The following is a 22,636-nucleotide window of genomic DNA, read 5'->3' on the forward strand; positions in this document are numbered from 1 at the left end:
GGACAGCTCATAATAATGGTTGATGTATTTGATACCATTCCATTTATTCCACTCCAGGCATTACCACAAGCCCGTTCTCCCCAATTAAGATGCCACCAGCTTCCTGTGCTTCACTTATTCTAAACTATTCAGAAAACATTTTCATGTCATGAAATACACAATCTATACCCTGAGATAGATACATCTAGGTTGTTCTTGAATTGCTCTAACATTTGGGCATGGTATTAAACAATTAAAGAAGTACATTTTTCTAGATGTGTATTTATTTGTATTTGGGTATCGTCCCATTCTAAATCAACTAATATGACAGCTTAATTACTATAAATATTTTTTTGCATTATGATAACATAGGTATTTTAATAGCCTTCTTTTTTTCTATTGATCTATATATGAAATACTTTCTAGCATTCAAAATAATAGATAAATATCTCTAAATCCACAAAACATGTCACAACAACTCATCACTACTGGTAGATTTTCTTTCCCCTAGTACTTTAAACAATGCATATAGATAAAGTTTTGCTGTTTAAAGGACTTGCATTATGTTGTATCAGTCATAAACAGTATAACAATATAAACAAAAACCTGTATGATGTGTAACTGTCATTTAAAAGTATTTTCATGGTTGCGAAGCTGAGAGACTGCAATTCAAGAATGACCCATCTGTATCTTGGTGCAGTATTACTATAAAATAAATTCCTTTCCAGGGCATATGATATGAGGTACTGTATTGCCATTGTCAGAAGTTACAGAGGGGATTTGACAATCAATACATAATTTAATCCACACCAGAGCAACCAGCATACCTATGCCCCATTCCCCAAATAAATTATGTCAAGGACATCTTATCAGTGTGCCCCGTTCTCATTCCATCCACCAAGCAAAGGGGATATATAGAATTTTGACCAATGTAGATAGACAGCCAGCTGTCAAGATTTAGCATGGGAAGTCATAATCTTGTCATTTTCTGGTTGTAAACTGTTTTTCTATTGGTAAAGACATCAGAAACCAGATTACAACCAGGTGAAGACATATTTATTAACTGGTCAGATAACCAGATTACAATCAGTTCAACCATTACAACCAGTTCTTCTGGTCACTTCCTTTAACAGCCAATATACATAATGTTACTTAAGAATGTCATTGCAATTCGTTTTGCCCACTAGGCAGTCAAGCCAGCCAGTAGCCAGTAAAATAGGCATTTACAGTAGGCAGACAATCCTTCACACAAACAGGCAAGCAGGCATACAGTAGAGCACACATGCATGCATTAAGCAGGCAGGCAAGCAGGCAGACAATCAAAGAAAGCCGGCAGACCAGGCAGTACAGGGGGGATCCCAGTCAATCTTTGATCAGATTTAACTGGCCAGTCAGGCCTTTGGCATCTGAAGGCAAGGCTGAAAGGATCTGACCAGGAAGGGGACTGGTGTGTGTGTGTGTGTGTGTGTGTGTGTGTGTGTGTGTGTGTGTGTGTGTGTGTGTGTGTGTGTGTGTGTGTGTGTGTGTGTGTGTGTGTGTGTGTGTGTGTGTGTGTGTGTGTGCGTGCATGTCTGTGTCTGTGTGCGTGCATGTGTGCATGTGTGTGTGCATGTGTGTGTATGCGCACGTGTGTGGGAGAGAGAGAAAGAGTGAGAGAGGGGGTAGAGAGGGGTGGAGTGGATTGGAGCGAGCGATGGAGGGAGGAGAGGGAGGAGAGCCGAGCACTGTGAGAATTCCTGCTGTGTTAGCATCCACCCAGCAACTCTGTCAATACTGCATACAGCTAAGAAACAGGCAGAGGCCCCTGGTGCTGCATTTACCGGCTCCGTCAGTGAGAGAGAGCAGCTTCCACAATCCCCCCAATCCGTGTGCTGCTCGAGAGGTTTCTCCCAGGGATAACACACACACCAGAGCCCCGGCCGCTACTGCTGCGTCGGAGGGAGAGGAAGAGACAGGAGGAGAGCTGAACAGTAGATACGGAGTGGGAATACTCTAGAAGAGAGAGACAATCCTGGGGGAGGGACAGGATTCTTGGAAGACTGGGTGTGATAGTATTCTAACGTGCTCCACAGGAAAGGCTGAACACTGGGGCATTTGACAGACAGGCACTCAGCGGTGCACCTGCTCCACACTAGCTTGTTGGGTAAGATCCTTTTCCTCTTTTACAGTCAGTAGGCCAAGGGCTGATTTTATGATTGTGCTTGTTTCTGCTGGTATGATATCTTAATGTGATGCTCAGTATATCACTAGACTTTACTACTTTCTGTGGTCTGTATGTGGTACAGCACTATGGCCATTCAGCATTATAGAGCCAAGGAAGTAACTCGGTTCTGGGCCAGTTCCACAGATTTCTGCAGTCCTGCTTAAAGAAGTGGAGCAATGTGGTGCAGTAATATACTCAATACTCTGACAAACAGTACACCAATGGACACAAGGCACTTCACAAACAAGCACATTCTTACACAGTGGCAAATGTACAGTAAATTACAGTAATCAAAATAAACAGCCATATTAAGTAGAGGAGGTAATTGAGAGATTTTCTGACCTCAAAACAATGAATGGCCCACTAAGGGAGATTGATCATTTATTTGTTTAGCTTAATTTTGATATGTGTGTGTGTGTTTTTGTGTGTGTTTGTGTGTACGCACGTGTGCGCACTTCTCGGAAATTGGTTGTTTAATTCGTTATTTCTGACCATGGAAACATTGGTCCCCTGCAGGAGTGGACACCCCTCTGTAAAAGGCTATTCTGGTTTTCCATGACATCACAATTCCTTTGGCCTAATTGGGAGGCAAACGCTGAAAGCAGCACCAAAACACCCTGACACTACATCTCGCTAGTGTTACTGCCTGCTACTCAGCGTAACATCTCTTTAATTCTCCATTCTTTGTCATATATCTGTAAACTTCAAATTTCCTAATCAGACTCAATGTTTCATTTCAGTAAATTCAGTTCAGTTTGATGTTTGGAGTGGCATTACATGGTTAACACAACTAATTGTAGGTCGCTAGAACTTGTGTAGTATCACGTGGTATCCCTGCCTTATCCCATCAAGTGTACTAATGGTTAGCCTCTGAATTCCACAACAAGTTCAACGACCAGGGGTCTCTTCACAACCAGGGGTTTCTTCACAGTCCCCAAGTCCATAACAGACTCCTGGTAACACACAGTACTACACAGAGCCATGACTTCATGGAACTCTATTCCACATTAAGTAACTCATGCAAGCAGTAAAATCAGATTTAAAAACAGATAGAACTACATCATATGGAACAACGCTGACTGTGAAGAGACACACACACACGTGCATAGTCACACACACACACACTAGCACATGCACTCTACACACGCGTACATTTTAATATTGTTGTATGGTGGTGTTAAACACTGAGTCTACAAAACATTAGGAACACCTTCATAATATTGAGTTGCACCTTTTTTGCCCTCAGAACAGCCCTAATTAGTCGTGGGCATGGACTCTACAAGTTGTCGAAAGCGTTCCACAGGGATGCAGGCCCATGTTGACTCCAATGCTTCCCACAGTTGTGTCAAGTTCTTAATACACACAGGAAACTGTTGTGTGTGAAAAAAACAGCAGCGTTGCAGTTCTTGACACACTCAAACCAGTGCGCCTGGCACCTACAACCATACCCGATTCAAAGGCACTTCAATCTTTTGTCTTGCCCATTCACCCTCTGAATGGCACACATACACAATCCATATTGGGGCGGCAGCATAGCCTAGTGGTTAGAGCGTTGGACTAGTAACCAAAGGTTGCAAAATTGAATGCCCGAGCTGACAAGGTACAAATCTGTCGTTCTGCCCCTGAACAAGGCAGTTAACCTCCTGTTCCTAGGCTGTCATTGAAAGTAAGAATTTGTTCTTAACTGAGTTGCCTAGTAAAATAAATACAAATATCTCAATTGTCTCAAGGCTTAAAAATCCTTCTTTGGCCTGTCTCCTCCCCTTCATCTACCTTTACTGAAGTTGATTTAACAGGTGACATCAATAAGGGATCGTTGCTTTCACCTGGATCCACCTGGTCAGTCTATGTTGTGGAAAGAGCAGTGTTCCTAATGTTTTGAACACTCAGTGTACATTTGTGTTGTAGATATGTAGAGGTGTAATGAATGTACTGTTTTATAGGTTTTTTTTGTTTGTGTATTTTGTGATGTGTTTAATGTGTCTGGACCCCAGGAAGAGTAACTGGTGCCAAGGTAGCAGTTACTCTTCCTGGATCCATAATAAATACAAATACAAAATAACCTAACTGACCTCCGCAGCCTGATCATGGTAAAAACACATTTCAGACAGCAAACATTACATTCCAGACTTAGCAACTTTCAGCACCTATTGCATGGAAACTTCACTGTCTATTAGCCACAGTAGCTACCTGGAACCTTGTCCCTCTTGGACATATACAGCTCTGGAAAAAATGAAGAGACCACTGCAAAATGATCAGTTTCTCTGGTTTTAAAAATGTTGTTTATTCAATAAACTACTGACAACATTTCTCCCAAATTCCAAATAAAAATATTGTCATTTAGAGCATTTATTTGCAGAAAATGACAACTGGTCAAAATAACAACAAAAATGCAGTGTTGTCAGACCTCAAATAATGCAAAGAAAATAAGTTCATATTCATTTTTAAACAACACAATACTAATGTTTTAACTTACAGTAGGAAGAGTTCAGAAATCAATATTTCGTGGAATAACCCTGATTTTCAATCACAGCTTTCATGCGTCTTGGCATGCTCTCCACCAGTCTTTCACATTGATGTTGGGTTACTTTATGTCACTCCTGGTGCAAAAATTCAAGCAGCTCAGCTTTGTTTGATGGCTTGTGACCACCCATCTTCCTCTTGATCACATTCCAGAGGTTTTCAATGGGGTTCAGGTCTGGAGATTGGGCTGGCCATGACAGGGTCTTGATCTGGTGGTCCTCCATCCACACCTTGATTGACCTGGCTGTGTGGCATGGAGCATTGTCCTGCTGGGGAAAAAAATCCTCAGAGTTGGGGAACATTGTAAGAGCAGAAGGAAGCAAGTTTTCTTCCAGGACAACCTTGTACGTGGCTTGATTCATGCGTCCTTCACAAAAATAAATCTGTCCAATTCCAGCCCCAGATCTTCACCGATCCTCCACCAAATTTCACAGTGGAAGCAAGACACTGTGGCTTGTAGGCCTCCCCAGGTCTCGCACCCACTGTGAAATTTGGTGGAGGATCAGTGATGATCTGGGGTTTCTTCAGCAAGGATGAAATTTGTCTTTGTGAAGGACGCATGAATACATTTTACACTGGAGAAACAACATTTAAAAAACAATGTTAGATTTTGATCTTACCTTATGGACAAACAAACTTAAACAAGCAAGCAAGCATGTACAAGACAAACAGGGGAATGCACTTAGTCACAATGTATGGTGATTGTTTCACATGCTTCTAGAGCCTAGTATTGGGGAATGTATAATACATTCACAGTGTAAAACTGGTAGCCTCTGGAAATAATCAAAACAGTAATACAAAGTAACTGTCCAGTGTTTCCAGATTTCTATGAAATAGGACCTATATCTAACAACAATATGAGTTAAATAGTTTTCCTTCCAAAGAAATGGTAATTAAGTATGTTAAAAAGCATATTTTCTGTCTTGGAATGGTGTGGGCATACCCCAACAACAGACTGGTGTGGGTGTATACCGGTCATTAAAAAGATTCAAGTGAGTAAACCGGCTCAGCCAATGAGTCAACATGACATCATGTTCTATTAGGAAATAGCAAGAATTTTTGGAATGGTCTGTTTGAGATGCAAGTTTGAGGTGGGATTTCTTTTCACATTTTTTTTTCTCACCAATTTGTGCTTTTGCCACAAATACAAGTATAGGATGAGTTAACAAAACTTCTTTCCACCCCTTATGAATTAAATACAGTTTTATTATTTCATCAGCTTTCCAGGGCTTGTTTTTTTTAGTAATTAAAGCTGAACAACAAGCTAAGTATTTGATCAGCATTGCAGGTTTTTTAACATAACAAGAACATTCAAAATGAGGTTAACTCCACAGGCTTGATTAGGCTCAGGACAAACATTGTAAATGCAGCTGTTAAATGTCTCGGACGAAAAAGGCTGTTGTTCAAGCGGTGGTTAACACAATCTTAGGACGATCAAGTTTATCTTGTATTTCACGAATCTGCAGTAATGGGGGATAGGTGTTGTGCTACTTTGTCTTGTGTGGTGTTACTTTGTCCTTGGTCCTTATCAGCCGTGGATCTAGTCGAGCGGCCTGATTTACCTGTGGAACAGGTGTTAGGTGCATGAGATGTTAAATAACCAACTGAGATGTTAGTTAAGCAATAAGGCAAGAGGGGTGTGGTATATGGCCAGCCAATATACCATGGCTAAGGGCTGTTCTTAGGCACAACGCAAGGCGGAGTGCCTCGATACAGCCCTTAGCCGTGGTATATTGGCCATATACCACAAACCCCCGAGGTACCTTATTGCTATTATAAACTGGTTACCAATGTAATTAGAGCAGGAAAAATACATGTTTTGTCATACCCATGGTATATGGTCTGCTATACCACGGCTTACAGCCAATCAGCATTCAAGGCTCAATCCACCCAGTTTATAAATGTAAATAACCAGTTACCTATGCTCGAGGGACAAATTATCATGTTGGTTCATGTACAGCATAGACCACATGCTTACAGACAAAAACATACACTCTTGCATTACTGGTGAAGATCTGACCGCATCTACTTTCAAGGTTTACCAGATTAAGGTGAAAATGGAACCATTTACATTTTAGTCATTTAGCAGACGCTCTTATCCAGAGCGACTTACTGTAGTGAATGCATACATTTCATAAATTTTTTCTCCGTACTGGTCCCCCGTGGGAATTGAACCCACAACCCTGGCGTTGCAAACACCATGCTCTACCAACTGAGCTACACGGTTGGTTGCTTGTGCCACATGCTTGAGGAACCACAATCATTTCTGATACATATTTACTGAAGCTACTGGCCCATAATGTCACTAAATGCCTGAGGCAGTGAGGAGTTTATTAGCGTATTGTTGTCTCTGTAGGGATAAGGGTCATCTACTGCCTGGCCTGAAGTTTCTGTTTGTGTATTGTCACACCCTGATCTGTTTCACCTGTCTTTGTGATTGTCTCCACCCCCCTCCAGGTATCGCCCATCTGCCCCATTATCGCCTGTGTACAGTGCCTTGCAAAAGTATTCATCCCCCTTGGCGTTTTTGTTGCAGTACAACCTGTAATTTAAAATGATTTTTATTTGGATTTCATGTAATGGACATACACAAAATAGTCCAAATTGGGGAAGTGAAATGAAATTGTTTTACTTGTTTCAAAAAACTGAAAGAAACTAAAAAAGTAAAAAAACAAAAACAACTGAAAAGTGGTGCGTACCTATGTGTTCACCCTTTGCTATGAAGCCCCTAAATAAGATCTGGTGCAACCAATTACCTTCAGAAGTCACATACTTAGTTAAATAAAGTCCACCTGTGTGCAATCTAAGTGTTACATGATCTGTCTGTCACTTCCTGACCAGTAAAAGGGGTTATTTGTTATTGTAGTTTGGTCAGGGCGTGGCAGGGGGTGTTTGTTTTGTGTGGTTCGGGTTTTTTGGTTTATGTTCTACATTTTCTATTTCTATGTATTTATCTAGTTTTTCTATTTCAATGTTGGGGTTTTGGTTGGACCTCCAATTAGAGGCAGCTGGTTGTCGTTCCCTCTTATTGGATGCCATATTTAGTTGGGTTAGTTTTCTCTTGTGTTTTGTGGGTGGTTGTTTCCTGTATAGTCTGTGCACCTTATGGGACTGTTTTCATCGTTTGTTTTGTTTAAGTGTTTTCCTTTAATAAATAAGAAGATGAGCACTTTACCCGCTGCATTTTGCTCCACTCCTTACGACACCTGTGACACTGTCACATGATCTCAGTATATATGCACCTGTTCTGAAAGGCCCCAGAGTCTGCAACACCACTAAGCAAGGGGCACCACCAAGCAAGTGGCACCATGAAGACCAAGGAGCTCTCCAAACAGGTCAGGGACAAAGTTGTGGAGAAGTACAGATCAGGGTTGGGTTCTAAAAAAATATCCGAAACTTTGAACATCGCATGGAGCACCATTAAATCCAGTATAAATAAATGGAAAGAATATGACACCACAACAAACCTGCCAAGAGAGGGCCGCCCACCAAAACTCATGGACCAGGCAAGCAGGGCATTAATCAGAGAGGCAACAAAGAGACCAAGATAACCCTGAAGGAGCTGCAAAGCTCCAGAGCGGAGATCGGAGTATCTGTCCATAGGACCACTTTAAGCCATAAACTCCACAGAGCTGGGCTTTACGGAAGAATGTCCAGAAAAAAAGCCATTGCTTAAAGAAAAAAATAAGCAAACACGTTTGGTGTTTGCCAAAAGGCATGTGGGAGACTCCCCAAACATATGGAAGAAGGTACTCTGGTCAGATGAGACTAAAATGTAACTTTTTGGCCAACAAGGAAAACGCAATGTCTGGCGCAAACCCAACACTTCTCATCACCCCAAAAATACTATCATCGGCAGGATCTGGGAAACTGGTGAGAATTGACGGAATGATGGATGGTGCTAAATACAGGGAAATTCTTGAGGGAAACCTGCTTCAGTCTTCCAGAGATTTGAGGCTGGGATGGAGGTTCACCTTCCAACAGGACAATGACCTTAAGCATACTGCTAAAGCAACACTCGAGTGGTTTAAGGGGAAACATTTGAATGTCTTGGAATGGCCTAGTCAATGCCCAGACCTCAATCCAATTGAGAATCTGTGGTATGACTTAAAGATTGCTGTACACCAGCGGAACCCATCCAACTTGAAGGAGCTGGAGCAGTTTTGCCTTGAAGAATGGGCAAAACTCAGAGAGGTTAGATGTGCCAAGCTTAACATACCCCAAGAAACTTGCAGTTGTAATTGCTGCAAAAGGTGGCTCTACAAAGTATTGACTTTGGGGGGGTGAACAGTTATGCACGCTCAAGTCTTATTTCTTGTTTGTTTCACAATAAAACATATTTTGCATCTTCAAAGTGGTAGGCATGCTGTGTAAATCAAATGATACAAACCCCCCAAAAATCTATTTTAATTCCAGGTTGTAAGGCAACAAAATAGGAAAAATGCCAAGGGGGGGGGGGGGGGTGAATACTTTCGCAAGCCACTGTATTTATACCTGTGTTCTCTGTTTGTCTGTTGCCAGTTCGTCTTGTTTGTCAAGCCAACAGCATTTTTGTGTCAGCTCCTGCTTTTCCCCAGTCTCTCTTTTCTCATCCTCCTGGTTTTTGACCCTTGCCTGTCCTGACCCTGTACCCACCCGCCTGACCACTCTGCCTGCCCCTGACTCTGAGGCTGCCTGCTGTCCTGTACCTTTGCCCCACCTCTGGGTTACTGACCTCCGCCTGACTTGACCCTGAGCCTGCCTGCCATCCTGTACCTTTGCCCCTGTTGCTGTAATAAACATTGTTACTTTGACACGGTCTGCATCTGGGTCTTACCTTGATACCTGATAGTGTATGGGCTTTATCATGACCTGGATGGTACTACATTGTCTTGGTGGTTTGACCTCATCTTTCTGGGGTGTGGTACCAACCCCTCAGCTGTGCCACAGCGGTGATCAAATAAGGGCTATTCACTGTGGTGCAGTGAAATGTTTGCGCAACTGGAGTAGTCTGTTTAGAAACACAGTGTGTTTACCTGGGCTGCTCAAAGAAAAGTAAAGTCCCTTTTCTGAGTGATTGATGTGGCTATCGGAATTGATTCTGGTCCTCTGAGTTTAACATTGGTTTCACTCAGATCCATTCTTGGGGTGGGTGTGTGGGGGGAAACTACCTAAGGGTTGTGCGACAATGGCTAATTCCCTGCTACATTCCAGTAAAAAGTATTACATTTGTGGAGAAAAGTGAGTGAAACTGACAGCTTGTTTGCAGGAAGGATTATTAGCACTGCTTGGGGACAGGCCCAACGGTGAGCGAATGGAATCTGCGTCATATGTTGAGGACCAAATCTGCTTAACCTGACTTTGGGTTAGTACAAAATATTTCAGGCTTGCTGGAACCTCTCAACGGCAGCCTTTTTGATGCAATTTCAACGTTCATTCAATTTTAATTTGTATTGTAATTATTGATATGGGAACATAGAGAAGATAGAGTGCACTTACGTCTTTATGAAGTGTTTAACCTTCATTGATTTCTTCATAGGGAGACATTCTCATGACAAAATGGCATTTTGAAATGTGTTTGTTGTTGGTGGGTCATTGAGATTGGTGAAGCTATAAAATTAGTGTAGAAAATAATTAGTGGCTGCCATGACATTTTCACAGTTCGTGTAGAGAAAAAACAGATGCCCACATTCTGCCCAAAAGAACTAGTCTATCCCAGTTATTTAGCTTGCTCCGGTTCTATATTACCTTTAAAAAGATGACTAAAGTGACTCTTGATAATTCCATGCTGCAAAACTTTAAACTTCTTGAATGTTTTTGTGATCCTTTTGAATTGATTTTATTGTGAAGTATATACACTCATATACTTTCGATGTAGCAGTATGACAACGAAGACATGACACAGACATTTCTTACTGTGTGAAATGTTTCATGATTCAAAAGAGAGATCTTTCCATGTCTCACTTGGTCTCTGGAACTTTAACCACTTTTCCATTAAAGGTGCAAGCGTCTTTTATTAACCTCAAGGACATTAAGATGTGCTCTGAATATCAAGTACTTTCTTTGGTGCACCCCCGAAGGGTGGCTTGCTTTTGCTAACGAATCCCACTGCGTTGCGTAATACACCTGCCATCCTGTGAATGCTTGTTACTGTAGTACTGCTCTCATATTCATATCAACAGCTGTATTGTTTAGCAACACCAAGTGGGTTGAAATATCACAAGCTCTGGCAGAGGTGTGTGGGCAATGTGTGGCAGCAAAACAAAAGTGGTTTTGAAACTCATGGGGCCTCTGCTTCCATTCAAAACACAGTGACATGAACGTTAAAGGTGCAAAGGCTGTTAATGGTTAACAACACTTACAGTGCCTTCAGAAAGTATTCATACCTCTTTACTTATTACACATTTTGTTGTGTTACAGCCTGAACTGTTAAAACTGTAACTCAGCCACTCAGGACATTCACTGTCTTCTTGGTAAGCAACTTCAGTGTAGATTTTATCTTGTGTTTTAGGTTATTGTCCTGCTGAAAGGTGAATTCATCTCTGAGTCTCTGGTGGAAAGCAGACTGATCCAGGTTTTCCTCTAAGATTTTGCCTGTGCTTTGCGCTATAACGTTTCTTTAATCCTGAAAAACTCCCCAGTCCTTAATGATTACAAGCATACCCATTACATGATGGAGACACCGCTATGCTTGGAAATATGGAGAGTGGTACTCAGTAATGTATTGTATTGGATTTGCCCCAAATATAACACTTTGTATTCAGGAGAAAAAAAATATTTGCTTTGCCACTTTTTTTGCAGTATTACTTTACTGCCTTGTTGCAAACAGGATGCATGTTTTGGGAATATTTGTATTATGTATAGGATTCCTTCTTTTCACTCTGTCAATTAGGTAAGTATTGTGGAGTAACTGCAATGTTGTTGATCCATCCTCAGTTTCTCCTATCACAGCCATTAAACTCTGTAACTGTTTTAAAGTCACCATTGGCCTCATGGTGAAATCCCTGAATGGTTTCCTTCCTCTCCTGCAACTGAGTTAGGAAGGACGCCTGTATCTTTGTAGTGACTTGGTGTATTGATACACCATCCAAAGTGTAATTAATAACTTCACCATGCTCAAAGGGATATTCAATGTCTGCTTTTTTATTTTTACCCATCTACCAACTACAGTTGAAGTCGGAAGATTACATACACTTCGTTTGGTGTCATTAAAACTTGTTTTTCAACCACTCCACAAATTTCTTGTTAACAAACTGTAATTTTGGCAAGTCGGTTAGGACATCTACTTTGTGCACGACACAAGTAATTTTTCCAACAATTGTTTACAGACAGATTATTTCACTTATAATTCACTGCATCACAATTCCAGTGGGTCGGAAGTTCTACACTAAGTTGACTGTGCCTTTAAACAGCTTGGAAAATTCCAGAAAATTATGTCATGGCTTTAGAAGCTTCTGATAGGCTAATTGACATCATTTGAGTCAAATGGAGGTGTACCTGTGGATGTATTTCAAGGCCTACCTTCAAACTCAGTGCCACTTTGCGGGACATCATGGGAAAATCAAAAGAAATCAGCCAAGACCTCAGAAAAAAATTGTAGACATCCACAAGTCTGGTTCATCCTTGGGAGCAATTTCCAAATGCCTGACGGTAGCACGTTCATCTGCACAAACAATAGTACACAAGTATAAACACCATGGGACCACGCGGCCGTCATACCGCTCAGGAAGGAGACGCGTTCTGTCTCCTAGAGATGAACGTACCTTGGTGCGAAAAGTGCAAATCAATCCCAGAACAACAGCAAAGGACCTTGTGAAGATGCTGGAGGAAACAGGTCCAAAAGTATCTATATCCACAGTAAAACAAGTCCTATATCGACATAACCTGAAAGGCCGCTCAGCAAGGAAGAAGCCACTGCTCCAAAACTTCCATAAAAAAGCCAGACTACGGTTTGCAACTGCACATGGGGACAAAGATCGTACTTTTTGGAGAAATGTCCTCTGGTCTGATGAAACAAAAATAGAGCTGTTTGGCCATAATGACCATCGTTATATTTGGAGGAAAAAGGGGGAGGCTTGCAAGCTGAAGAACACCATCCCAACCGTGAAGCACGGGGGTGGCAGCTTGTGGGGGTGATTTGCTGCAGGAGGGACTTCACAAAATAGATGGCATGATGAGGCAGGAAAATGATGTGGATATATTGAAGCAACATCTCAAGACGTTAGTCAGGAAGTTAAAGCTTGGTTGCAAATGGGTTTTCCAAATAGACAATGACCCCAAGCATACTTCCACATTTGTGGCAAAATGGCTTAAGGACAACAAAGTCAAGGTATTGGAGTGGCCATCACAAAGCCCTGACCTCAATCCTATAGAAAATGTGTGGGCAGAACTGAAAAAATGTGTGCGAGCAAGGAGGCCTACAAACCTGACTCAGTTACACCAGCTCTGTCAGGAGGAATGGCCCAAAATTTACCCAATTTATTGTGGGAAGCTTGTGGAAGGCTACCCGAAATGTTTGACCCAATCTAAACAATTCAAAGGCAATGCTACCAAATACTAATTGAGTGTATGTCAACTTCTGACCCACTGGGAATGTGATGAAAGACATAAAAGCTGAAACAAATCATTCTCTCTACTATGATTCTAACATTTCACATTCTTAAAATAAAGTGGTGATCCTAACTGATCTAAAACAGGGAATTTTTACTAGGATTAAATATCAGGAATTGTGACAAACTGAGTTTAAATGTAATTGGCTAAGGTGTATGTAAACTTCTGACTTTAACTGTATATCTTCGCGAGCCATTGGAAAACTTCCCTGGTCTTTGTGGTTGAATCTGTGTTTGAAATTCGCTGCTCGACTGAGGGACCTTACAGATAATTGTATGTGTGGGCTACAGAGATGAGGTAGTCATTAAAAACCACTATTATTGCACGCAGGGTGAGTCAATGCAACTTATTATGTAACTTGTTAAGCAAATTTCTACTCCTGAACTTATTTAAGCTTGCAATAACAAAGGGGTTGATTACTTATTGACTCAAGACATTTCAGCTTTTCATATTTAATTAATTTGTAAAAATGTCTAAAAACATAATTCCACTTCTACATTATGGGGTTTCGTGTGTAGTAAAATCTTAATTTAATCAATTTTAAATTCAGGCTGTAACACAACAAAATGTGGAAGAAGTCAAGGGATGTGAATACTTTCTGAAGGCCCTGTATGTATGTAACATTAACCTGTTGGGGCTACAGGTTAGCAATGAACCCCGAGTCGGGATTGCTAACAAGGCTGGAAATTCAAAACATCAAAAATCTAATAATTTCAATTTCTCAAACAATCAACTATTTTACACAATTTAAAAGATAAACATCTCCTTAATCTAACCACATTGTTCGATTTTCAAAGAGGCTTTACGGCAAAAGCATAAAGTTAGATTATGTTAGGACAGTACATAGCCACAAAAGTACAAACATCCATTTTCAATTCAAGGTCAGGCGTCACCAAAAGCAGAAACCAGCTAGAATTATGCACTAACCTTTGTCAATCTCCATCAGATGACACTCCTAGGACATTATGTTATACAATACATGCATTTTTTGTTCCATCAAGTTCATATTTATATCCAAAAACAGCATTTTACAGTAGCGTGAAATTCAGATGTTTTTCTTCTCTGAAATGCTTCCGGTGAACATAACAAAATTACTATTCGAAAACATTGGTAAATTATAATATTGTCATTCAAAGAATAATATATTATCATCTCGTAATTGCTACCGAATGGCCAGATCTCAAAATAACTTTACTGGGAAATCACATTTTGCAATAAACGGGGTGCTATGCTAAGAACAATAAGCTATGCTATACAGTTAGCATCATCTAAAAAACGATAATAACATTGTAAATATCCCCTTACCTTTGATTATCTCCATCAGAAGGCAGGCATCCCAGGTCCGGAAGGCATCCCAGGTACGGAACAAATGTGGTTTCTTTTGACAAAGTTCATAATTTATGTCCAAATAACACCAAGTACTTAGCGTTCATTATGCTCCCACAAAACGTGGTGGGGGGAGTGTAAAATCACGCCGAAAAGCAAAAAAAACCTAGTAAATAATCTATTTACGTTCGTTCAAACATGTCAAATGTTGTTTAGCATTAATCTTTTGGTCCATTTTTAACGTTAAACATCAGTAATATTTTCACACAACCTATCCTATGTCTAGATAAACAATGATGACAAACTCACGCTTCTCAGATTTATGTGCAGGCGCAAAAAAATGAAGTGATGACATGTCAACTTCCTTGGATTCTAATTTGCTCTCTGTTTATCATAGACGCTTCAAACAACTTTATAAAGATCGTTGACATCTAGTGGAAGCCGTAGGTGTTGCGAAATGAATGCTTTCTCACTATGGTATCTATAAAACAATGACACTAAATAGTACAGTCACAAAATTCACATTTTTTTTCGATCTATTTTTCACAGGTTTTTGCCTGCAATATGAGTTTTGTTATACTTACAGACACCATTCAAACTGTTTTAGAAAATTCAGAGTGTTTTCTATCCGAATGTGTTAATAATATGCATATCCTAGCTTCTGAGTTGGTGTAGGAGGCGGTTAAAAATGGGCACATATTTTTTTCAAAATGTCTCAATACTGCCCCCGAGCCCCAACAGGTTTTAAGTAACAATATATATCGAAAATTTGATCAATTAACATGATTAACACTATTACCTTCTCTTCAAGGGCATTTGTACACAAACACACATGCATGCACACACACACACACACACACACACACACACACACACTCATTAGCTTCATAGTAGAGAGACAATAAGTGTTGGGGAGGAGTGAACTACATGTAGTTCAACTAGTAATTTAACTGCATTTTGAAGTAGCTTGGTGGTAGTTTAACTCAATTCAAATCTAGGTAGTGTTTTCAGTAGTTAATTACTTTTTGCCATATAGGGGTGTAGCTAACTATTGTAAATACGCACCACTTTTTTTACTAAAATAAATATGAGTGAAGTAGGCAAGAATTTACTTTCTTTTTCAGCATTAGACCTGCATAATTCTCACTTGAAACATAATTTTACTTTTAATAGGCTAAATTACACATTATGTTAACATCTGACTCCAGAGTGATCTGGTCATGCAATTGTAGTCTATGAAATTTCTGATTTAGATATGATAATTTTTCACTAAGTAGTTTGGATGTGGTGAACTACGTTTTCAAAGTGACTTTAGTTCAGTAAACAATATTTTTCTTAAGGGTAGCTCTACTGTAGCTTAACTTCTTCCAGTGTGAAGTAATTGGTAGCTTTGTAAACTGTATTTTCAAAGTAGCTTCCCCAACACTGAAGACAAGTGTAGAAAACAAGTGACAACCTTTTCTCAGCCAAGTGTTGCTGGAGGGCAGAGCACACAGGAATAGTGTTAGAAGCTGCTTAGTTCTATACCACCTCAGAGAACCAAGTTAGGGCCACATCATTTTCCTGCCTCATCTCACAAACATGGAGTTCTCTTCTCTGATCTGTGTACAGTTCCTACAGGTTGACGGACAATTACACACCCTCTCCTTTTCAAACGGCAGTTTTTGTGGTGGAAAACAAATAGTCAACAATGCCATTGAGAGCACTGTGGATGGTGCTGTGAATGCTAATGGTTGTTAATGAGTGTTAGGCTAGCCCTTTAACGACCACAGTGGCCTTTCCAGGACTTTGTCCATGTTTCTCAGCATCATGAATGGCATCATGAATGCATAGTAGTTCATTGTACCATTTCTAAGCCATGGTTGATATAAGTGGCTAATCCTCACGTGATATTATCTCAATTACTTCGGAACATTATGAAAATATAAAGTTTTCCTAATGTTGATATCAACTATTTGGTATCCTTAGGCAAACTCACAAACTGTATGTATTTAAATGACTAAAATGGGAAGTGGTTCACAAATGCAAACACACCACACACACACACACACACACACACACACACACACACACACACACACACACACACACACACACACACACACACCACACCACACACACACACACACACACACACACACACACACACACACACACACACACACACACACACCACTCTATACAGAGGAACTCTAAAAAACACAAGTAGTCATGTGAGAAACTTATAGAACTGTGTAGTCAGCCTGGTCTCATAGACTAGACGTAAAATGATTATGACATGTCACGTTTGGTATGGCTGCATAAGACAGAAGGTTACTTAAGGCAAAAACGAAAGTAGGGTGGTTGGTCGGGGTGGATGGGTGAGTGTATAACGTGAACGTTTAGCAACCCAAAGGTTGTGTATTAATTTTAACTAATTGGCAAATTTAGCTAACGTTAACGTTAGCCACCTAGCCACCTAGGTAAATTTAGCGACAACAAATTGGAATTCCTAACATATCATAGGTTTGGCAAATTTGTAACATATTGTACGAATTGGAATTTATTACATATTGTATGAATTGCAATTTGTAACATATCATACAAATTCTCATTCGTAACATATCATACAAAATGGATGATGGACATCCACAAATTAATGCATACCATATGAAACATAACATATCATACTAATTTACATTTACTATGTTAAGTCTACCCCTGAGTCCAGATTGGTGTAGTGGTGCTGTTTGATGGTTGGGCTTTTGTAATCTCCCGATTTCTCCCTCGACCAGCCTCCACTGGGCTTTTCAGCCACTCAGCTGTTGTTCACTCTTCCTCCTCCCAGGTGGTGATGTGGGAGAGCTGATGTCTACAATGGCTGACCTGGATCTGCACCTGCACATACTGATACCCCCGTTTCAACACTGTCGTGGTTACCTCCCGACCCAGCAGCCCAACCCCAGGATCTGACCTTGTCTCTTCCTCACCTCCCCTGGGCTTCCTCCAGCCAGGCCTCCTGGCTCTACCCTGGGCCCATAATGGGAGGATGCCTCTCCAAAAGCAAGCCAGGTGAACACCATCTCCACCAAACCACTGTTCTCCTTCCCTCCGTCCTACCCCCCATCCTCCTTCCCTTCGTCCTACCCCCTTTCTCCTTCCCTCCGTCCTACCCTCTGTTCTCCTTCCCTCCGTCCTACTTCCTGTTCTCCTTCCATCTGTCCTACCCCTTTCCAAATCCTGGAATAATTGGCATTTGTTCGCCAGCTATACAGTATATAGGTCATACAAACCCCTCTCCTGACTGCCTTTGTAGCATGGCGATTTGTGGAGGAGGAATTTTAATGCTCTCAATTGCATTGCCTTCAAGAGGATTACATAGTCAAATTTGAGTTTTAAACGTATGGCACAATGTATGACTGTTTCAAAGCAAAAATATCACTGATGCAATGCAGTCAGCTTGTTGAAGGCTGTGGTAAGTGCTGTAATTAAGTACATTACGTTTTTTATATCTTTGCTTGCTCCTAAAGCTTTGACTTAATAGTGTTTTAGCTCTTATGGAGAGCGGTTTAAAAAACCAAAACAAATTAAACATAATTTTCACAAAAACAACCACTGCAATACCACACTAGCAGCTAGTATGAATAAAGTGGAGGGGATAGGGAGCTTGTCTCCAGTTCTATAGGGGCGACTTTAGAGGGTGCTGTGCTGGAACAGAGGCCCCTCACTGTAAAATGTCTAATTAGTCAGAGTCTTTAGGAAACAAGTGGGACCCTGAATGGAACCTTGGACACAGCAGGGATGACCACCAGTATAGTTATGTTTTTAATATAGAATACAATATCACACCATCATTACTGTGTAATTATTCCTGTAAGTACAATGTAAAAAGTATTGTAATTACTTAAACTGTACCTAGCGCTAAGGTAAGGGTTAGGGTTAGGGCTAGGGAAAATCCAGAGAAAAATTGAAATCATAAAGCAATTACATGAAGATGATAATAATTATTCAAGTGTGTTGCCTGATGTGATACTGAACATTTCTGAAAAGCATGGGCTTAGTCAAAACATTGATGCACACTGTGAGTTTCTGCAGTCAGTGAAAAGCAGATTGGTACCTAATTTGACTAATACATTTTACATGATCCCTACAGAGCTGACCACTCAATTTGATCCAATAAAATATTTTAGCAACATAGAGTCAAGTAAACAGAATAGTTTCTAAGACTAGGAATAATATAAAGCCATCAGTGCCCACTCAAAAGGATTAAGCACATGATGCCTCTGAATGGAAAAACAGAAGGGAGAAAAGAAAGGGGAATGAGTGTGTGAGAGAGGGGGATGAAGTGGTAACATATGGCAAAGTGAGAGAATGCAGTAGGAGTATCTCTTCCTCACTTGACAAGTATGTTTCTCCTGAGGTGTACAAATTCACTCAGTTTTGCTGTCAATGAGTCATATTGGTCTTTGGTGCATTGGATAATCTCAGTGGAGAGATTGATCCCTTAACTAGGCAGGAATAATCCAAAAACAAAGAAGCTTGCATTTCTAGAAGAAGTGGTGCTATATAGAACCACAAATCAGCTTTGTTTTTTAGCAGTGTGTATGAATGTAAAATTACACTTTGTACATGTAATGTACAGTACAAAAGTAAGAGTAACTACACGTTGTGGACAAATACCCTCAGTTAAAGGTAATAGGTTTTTGGACAGAGTCATCTCACATAGTTTGCAAGTCATTGACAAATAAACCCCTGTCCAGGAGAAGGTGAGGTGAACCAAAATATACACTTTGCTTTTTTAATGATGATTTAAAAAAAATGCTCATGTACATGAATGGGTGGTGCTGCTTACTTTAGATTCAGTGAATTAACAAATTATAGAATTTATTAATTCATGTTCAATTATCATGCTAGTCTTCATTTTATATATACAGTGAGCTCCAAAAGTATTGTGACAGTGACACATGTTTTGTTGTTTTGGCTCTTTACTCCAACACTTTGGATTTGAAATGATACAATGGCTAGGAGGTTAAAGTGCAGACTGTCAGCTTTAATTTGAGGGTATTTTCATCCATATTGGGTGAACCGTTTCGAAATGACGTACATTTTTGTGCATAGTCCCCCCATTTTAGGGGACCGAAAGTATTGGGCCAAATTCAGTTATATGTGTATTAAAGTAGTCAAAAGTTTAGTATTTGGTCCCCTAAAACAGAGAGACTAGAGCCAAAACAACAACAAATGTGTCACTGTCCCAATACTTGGAGCTCACTATACATCAATCAACATTCTGACTTCAGCATGGAGCATATGGTTGAGTAAGCTATCAATTTATGGATTCAGAATTGCCCCGATCAGTGGATGTGATTTTATGATCTGAGAATCAAAAGAGAAGAGAATATCAAAATATAAAATATCCCTATAACAAATCTAATACACAATGTGAATTCTCTTACATAAGGTCCTAGTTGAAGATCTCTCCTTTGAAAAAAAAAAGATCCCATATGAGTCTGGGGATGGATGCCTCTACCCCTTTCCTCTCCTGTGATTGCAGTCACTCTCATGATTTTCCATTGATTTTAATTAAGACTCGCTCAGCAGGTCAAAATTCCAGCCAGATTATCGTGTAGGAACCGGAGGGTCAGCACATTTCTACAGCCGAAGAGATAAATCTGGCTGCAGTGAAAACGGGTTGCACAACCACCTCTTCAAATGCAGAAATACAAACACCAGAGGCAACTTATTAGATGTCATCAAATGCCTCAGGGTGCCTCACAACAAATAAACACAAACATCCACTTAGGCCTGTCCTTGTGTATGTGTGTTATTTCAGCAAATATCTAATGCATGTGGTAGTGATCCTAAATATATGTCATGAAGCTCTCAAGATTACCACAGCAAATTTGCCCCACGTTTTTCTTAATCTTATAAAGTATTTTCATGGTCATGTCAGTTTCATTCGATACAGAACTCTTCTCCGTGGGGAGTCTGACGCTGAGTGCTGCAATCAAAGGAAAAATTAATGAGTATCAGTGGCTGCTGGTGCCTTAAAGTTGAGGAGGATGATGGGTAAAAGTTATCAACAAGTGAATATTTTTTTTTTTAAATGTAACTGACTGGGCAAACATCAGCCTGAAAAGGGTGTTGTTTTCCTAATGGTCTGTGGTCTGTATTCTGCAGTTTTGCTAATGGTCTGTGGTCTGTATTCTGCAGTTTTGCTAATGGTCTGTGGTCTGTGTCCTGCAGTTGAGGTGAAAGTGGAGCTAACCCTTCTGGGCAAAGAAAAGGAAGCAGGTGTGAAGTCCGCTAATGGAAAGGCGAGCCCCTTTTCTGACTGCAGACCCAACGGAGCACTGGAACACTGCTCCGATGAGGATTCCGCCGCTGCCGCCCCCCTCAGGCTCTACAAACCCCGCGATTACCTGGAGGCCTCCGTTTGTCATGTCAAGGACCTGGAAAATGGACAGTAAGGCCTAACAAAAGACAATGTACAGTGCATTCGGAAAGTATTCAGACTCGTTGACTTTTTCCACATTTTGTTACGTTACAGCTTTATTCTAAAATGGATCAAAATGTTTTTCCTTATCAATCTACAAACAATACCCCATAATGAAAATGCGAAAAGGTTTTTAGATTTTTTTAAAAATGTATTAAAAATGAACAGAAATACCTTATTTACATGGGTTTTCAGACCCTTTGCTATGAGACTCGAAATTGAGCTCATTCAGTTTTGGTGCATCCAGTTTCCATTGATCACCCTTGAAATGTTTCTACAACATGATTGGAGACCACCTGTGGTAAATTAAATCGATTGGACATGACTTGGAAAGGCACACACCTGTCTATATACTGTAAGGTCAGAGCAAAAATCAAGCCATGAGGTCGAATGAAATTGTCCATAGAGCTCCGAGACAGGATTGTGTCGAGGCACAGACCTGGGGAAGGGTACCAAAACATTTCTGCAGTATTGAAGGTCCCCAAGAACAGAGTGGCCTCAATCATTCTTAAATGGAAGAAGTTTGGAACCACCACGACTCTTCATAGATCTGTCCTCCCAGCCAAACTGAGCAATCGGGGGAGAAGGGCCTTGGTCAGGGAGGTGACCAAGAACCTGATGGTCAATCTGAAAGAGCTCCAGAGTTCCTCTGTGGAAATGGGAGAACCTTCCAGAAGGACAACCATCTCAGCACTCCACCAATCAGGCCTTCATGGTAGAGTGGCCAGACGGAAGCCACACCTCAGTAAAAAGCACATGACAGCCCGCTTGGAGTTTGCCAAAAGGCACCTAAAGACTCTCAGACCATGAGAAACAAGATTCAATGGTCTGATGAAACCAAGATTGAATTCTTTGGCCTGAATGCCAAGCGTCACGTCTGGAGGAAACCTGGCACCATCCCTATGGTGAAGCATGGTGGTGGCAGCATCATGCTGTGGGGATGTTTTTCAGTGGCAGGGACTGGGAGACTAGTCAGGATCGAGGGAAAGATGAACGGAGGAAAGTACAGAGAGATCCTTGATGAAAACCTACTCCAGAGTGCTCAGGACCTAAGACTGGGGCGAATCAAACATCTGAAATCAAATCAAAATCAAATAAAATTGTATTGGTCACATACACATGGTTAGCATATGTTAATGCGAGTGTAGCTAAATGCTTGTGCTTCTAGTTCTGACAGGTGTGAACAAGCAGTGGATCGGGTGGTTGTTGTCCTTGATGATCTTTTTGGCCTTCCTGTGACATTGGGTACTATAGGTGTCATGGAGGGCAGGTAGTTGCCCCCAGTGATGCCTTGTGCAGACCGCACCCCCCTCTGGAGAGCCGTGCAGTTGAGGGTGTTGCAGTTGCCATACCAGGCTGTGATACAGCCCGACAGGAGGCTCTCGATTGTGCATCTGTAAAAGTTAGTCAGGGTTTTGGGTTACAAGCCACATTTTTTTCAGCCTCCTGAGGTTGAATAGGCGCTGTTGCACCTTCTTTACCACATTGTCTGTGTGGGTGGACCATGTCAGTTTGTCTGTGATGTGTACGCCCAGGAACGTAAA

At 40.8% G+C, this 22,636-nt stretch overlaps 1 protein-coding gene and 1 long non-coding RNA gene across 2 annotated transcripts in view; one reads left to right on the forward strand and one right to left on the reverse strand.

Annotated features, from left to right (window-relative positions):
* The first annotated feature begins 1,666 nt into the window (after positions 1 to 1,666).
* LOC106585652 (apoptosis-inducing factor 3) overlaps positions 1,667 to 22,636 on the forward strand; it is a 34,302-nt gene continuing 13,332 nt past the window's right edge. The window contains exons 1-3 of the mRNA XM_014172082.3: positions 1,667 to 2,122; positions 17,448 to 17,671; positions 20,843 to 21,062. Coding sequence (XP_014027557.1) covers positions 17,641 to 17,671; positions 20,843 to 21,062 — 251 coding nt within the window. The 5' untranslated portion in view covers positions 1,667 to 2,122; positions 17,448 to 17,640. The remainder of the gene's footprint in view (positions 2,123 to 17,447; positions 17,672 to 20,842; positions 21,063 to 22,636) is intronic.
* LOC145863998 (uncharacterized) lies at positions 4,438 to 15,072 on the reverse strand. Its single transcript, XR_014382600.1, has 2 exons — positions 14,600 to 15,072; positions 4,438 to 4,974 (listed from the first exon to the last, which is right to left on the reverse strand). It is a non-coding gene; the product is annotated as an uncharacterized LOC145863998 (long non-coding RNA).

The sequence above is a fragment of the Salmo salar genome, chromosome 24, assembly GCF_965601325.2.
Source record: "Salmo salar chromosome 24, fSalSal1, whole genome shotgun sequence".
Classification (NCBI taxonomy): Eukaryota; Metazoa; Chordata; class Actinopteri; order Salmoniformes; family Salmonidae; genus Salmo; species Salmo salar.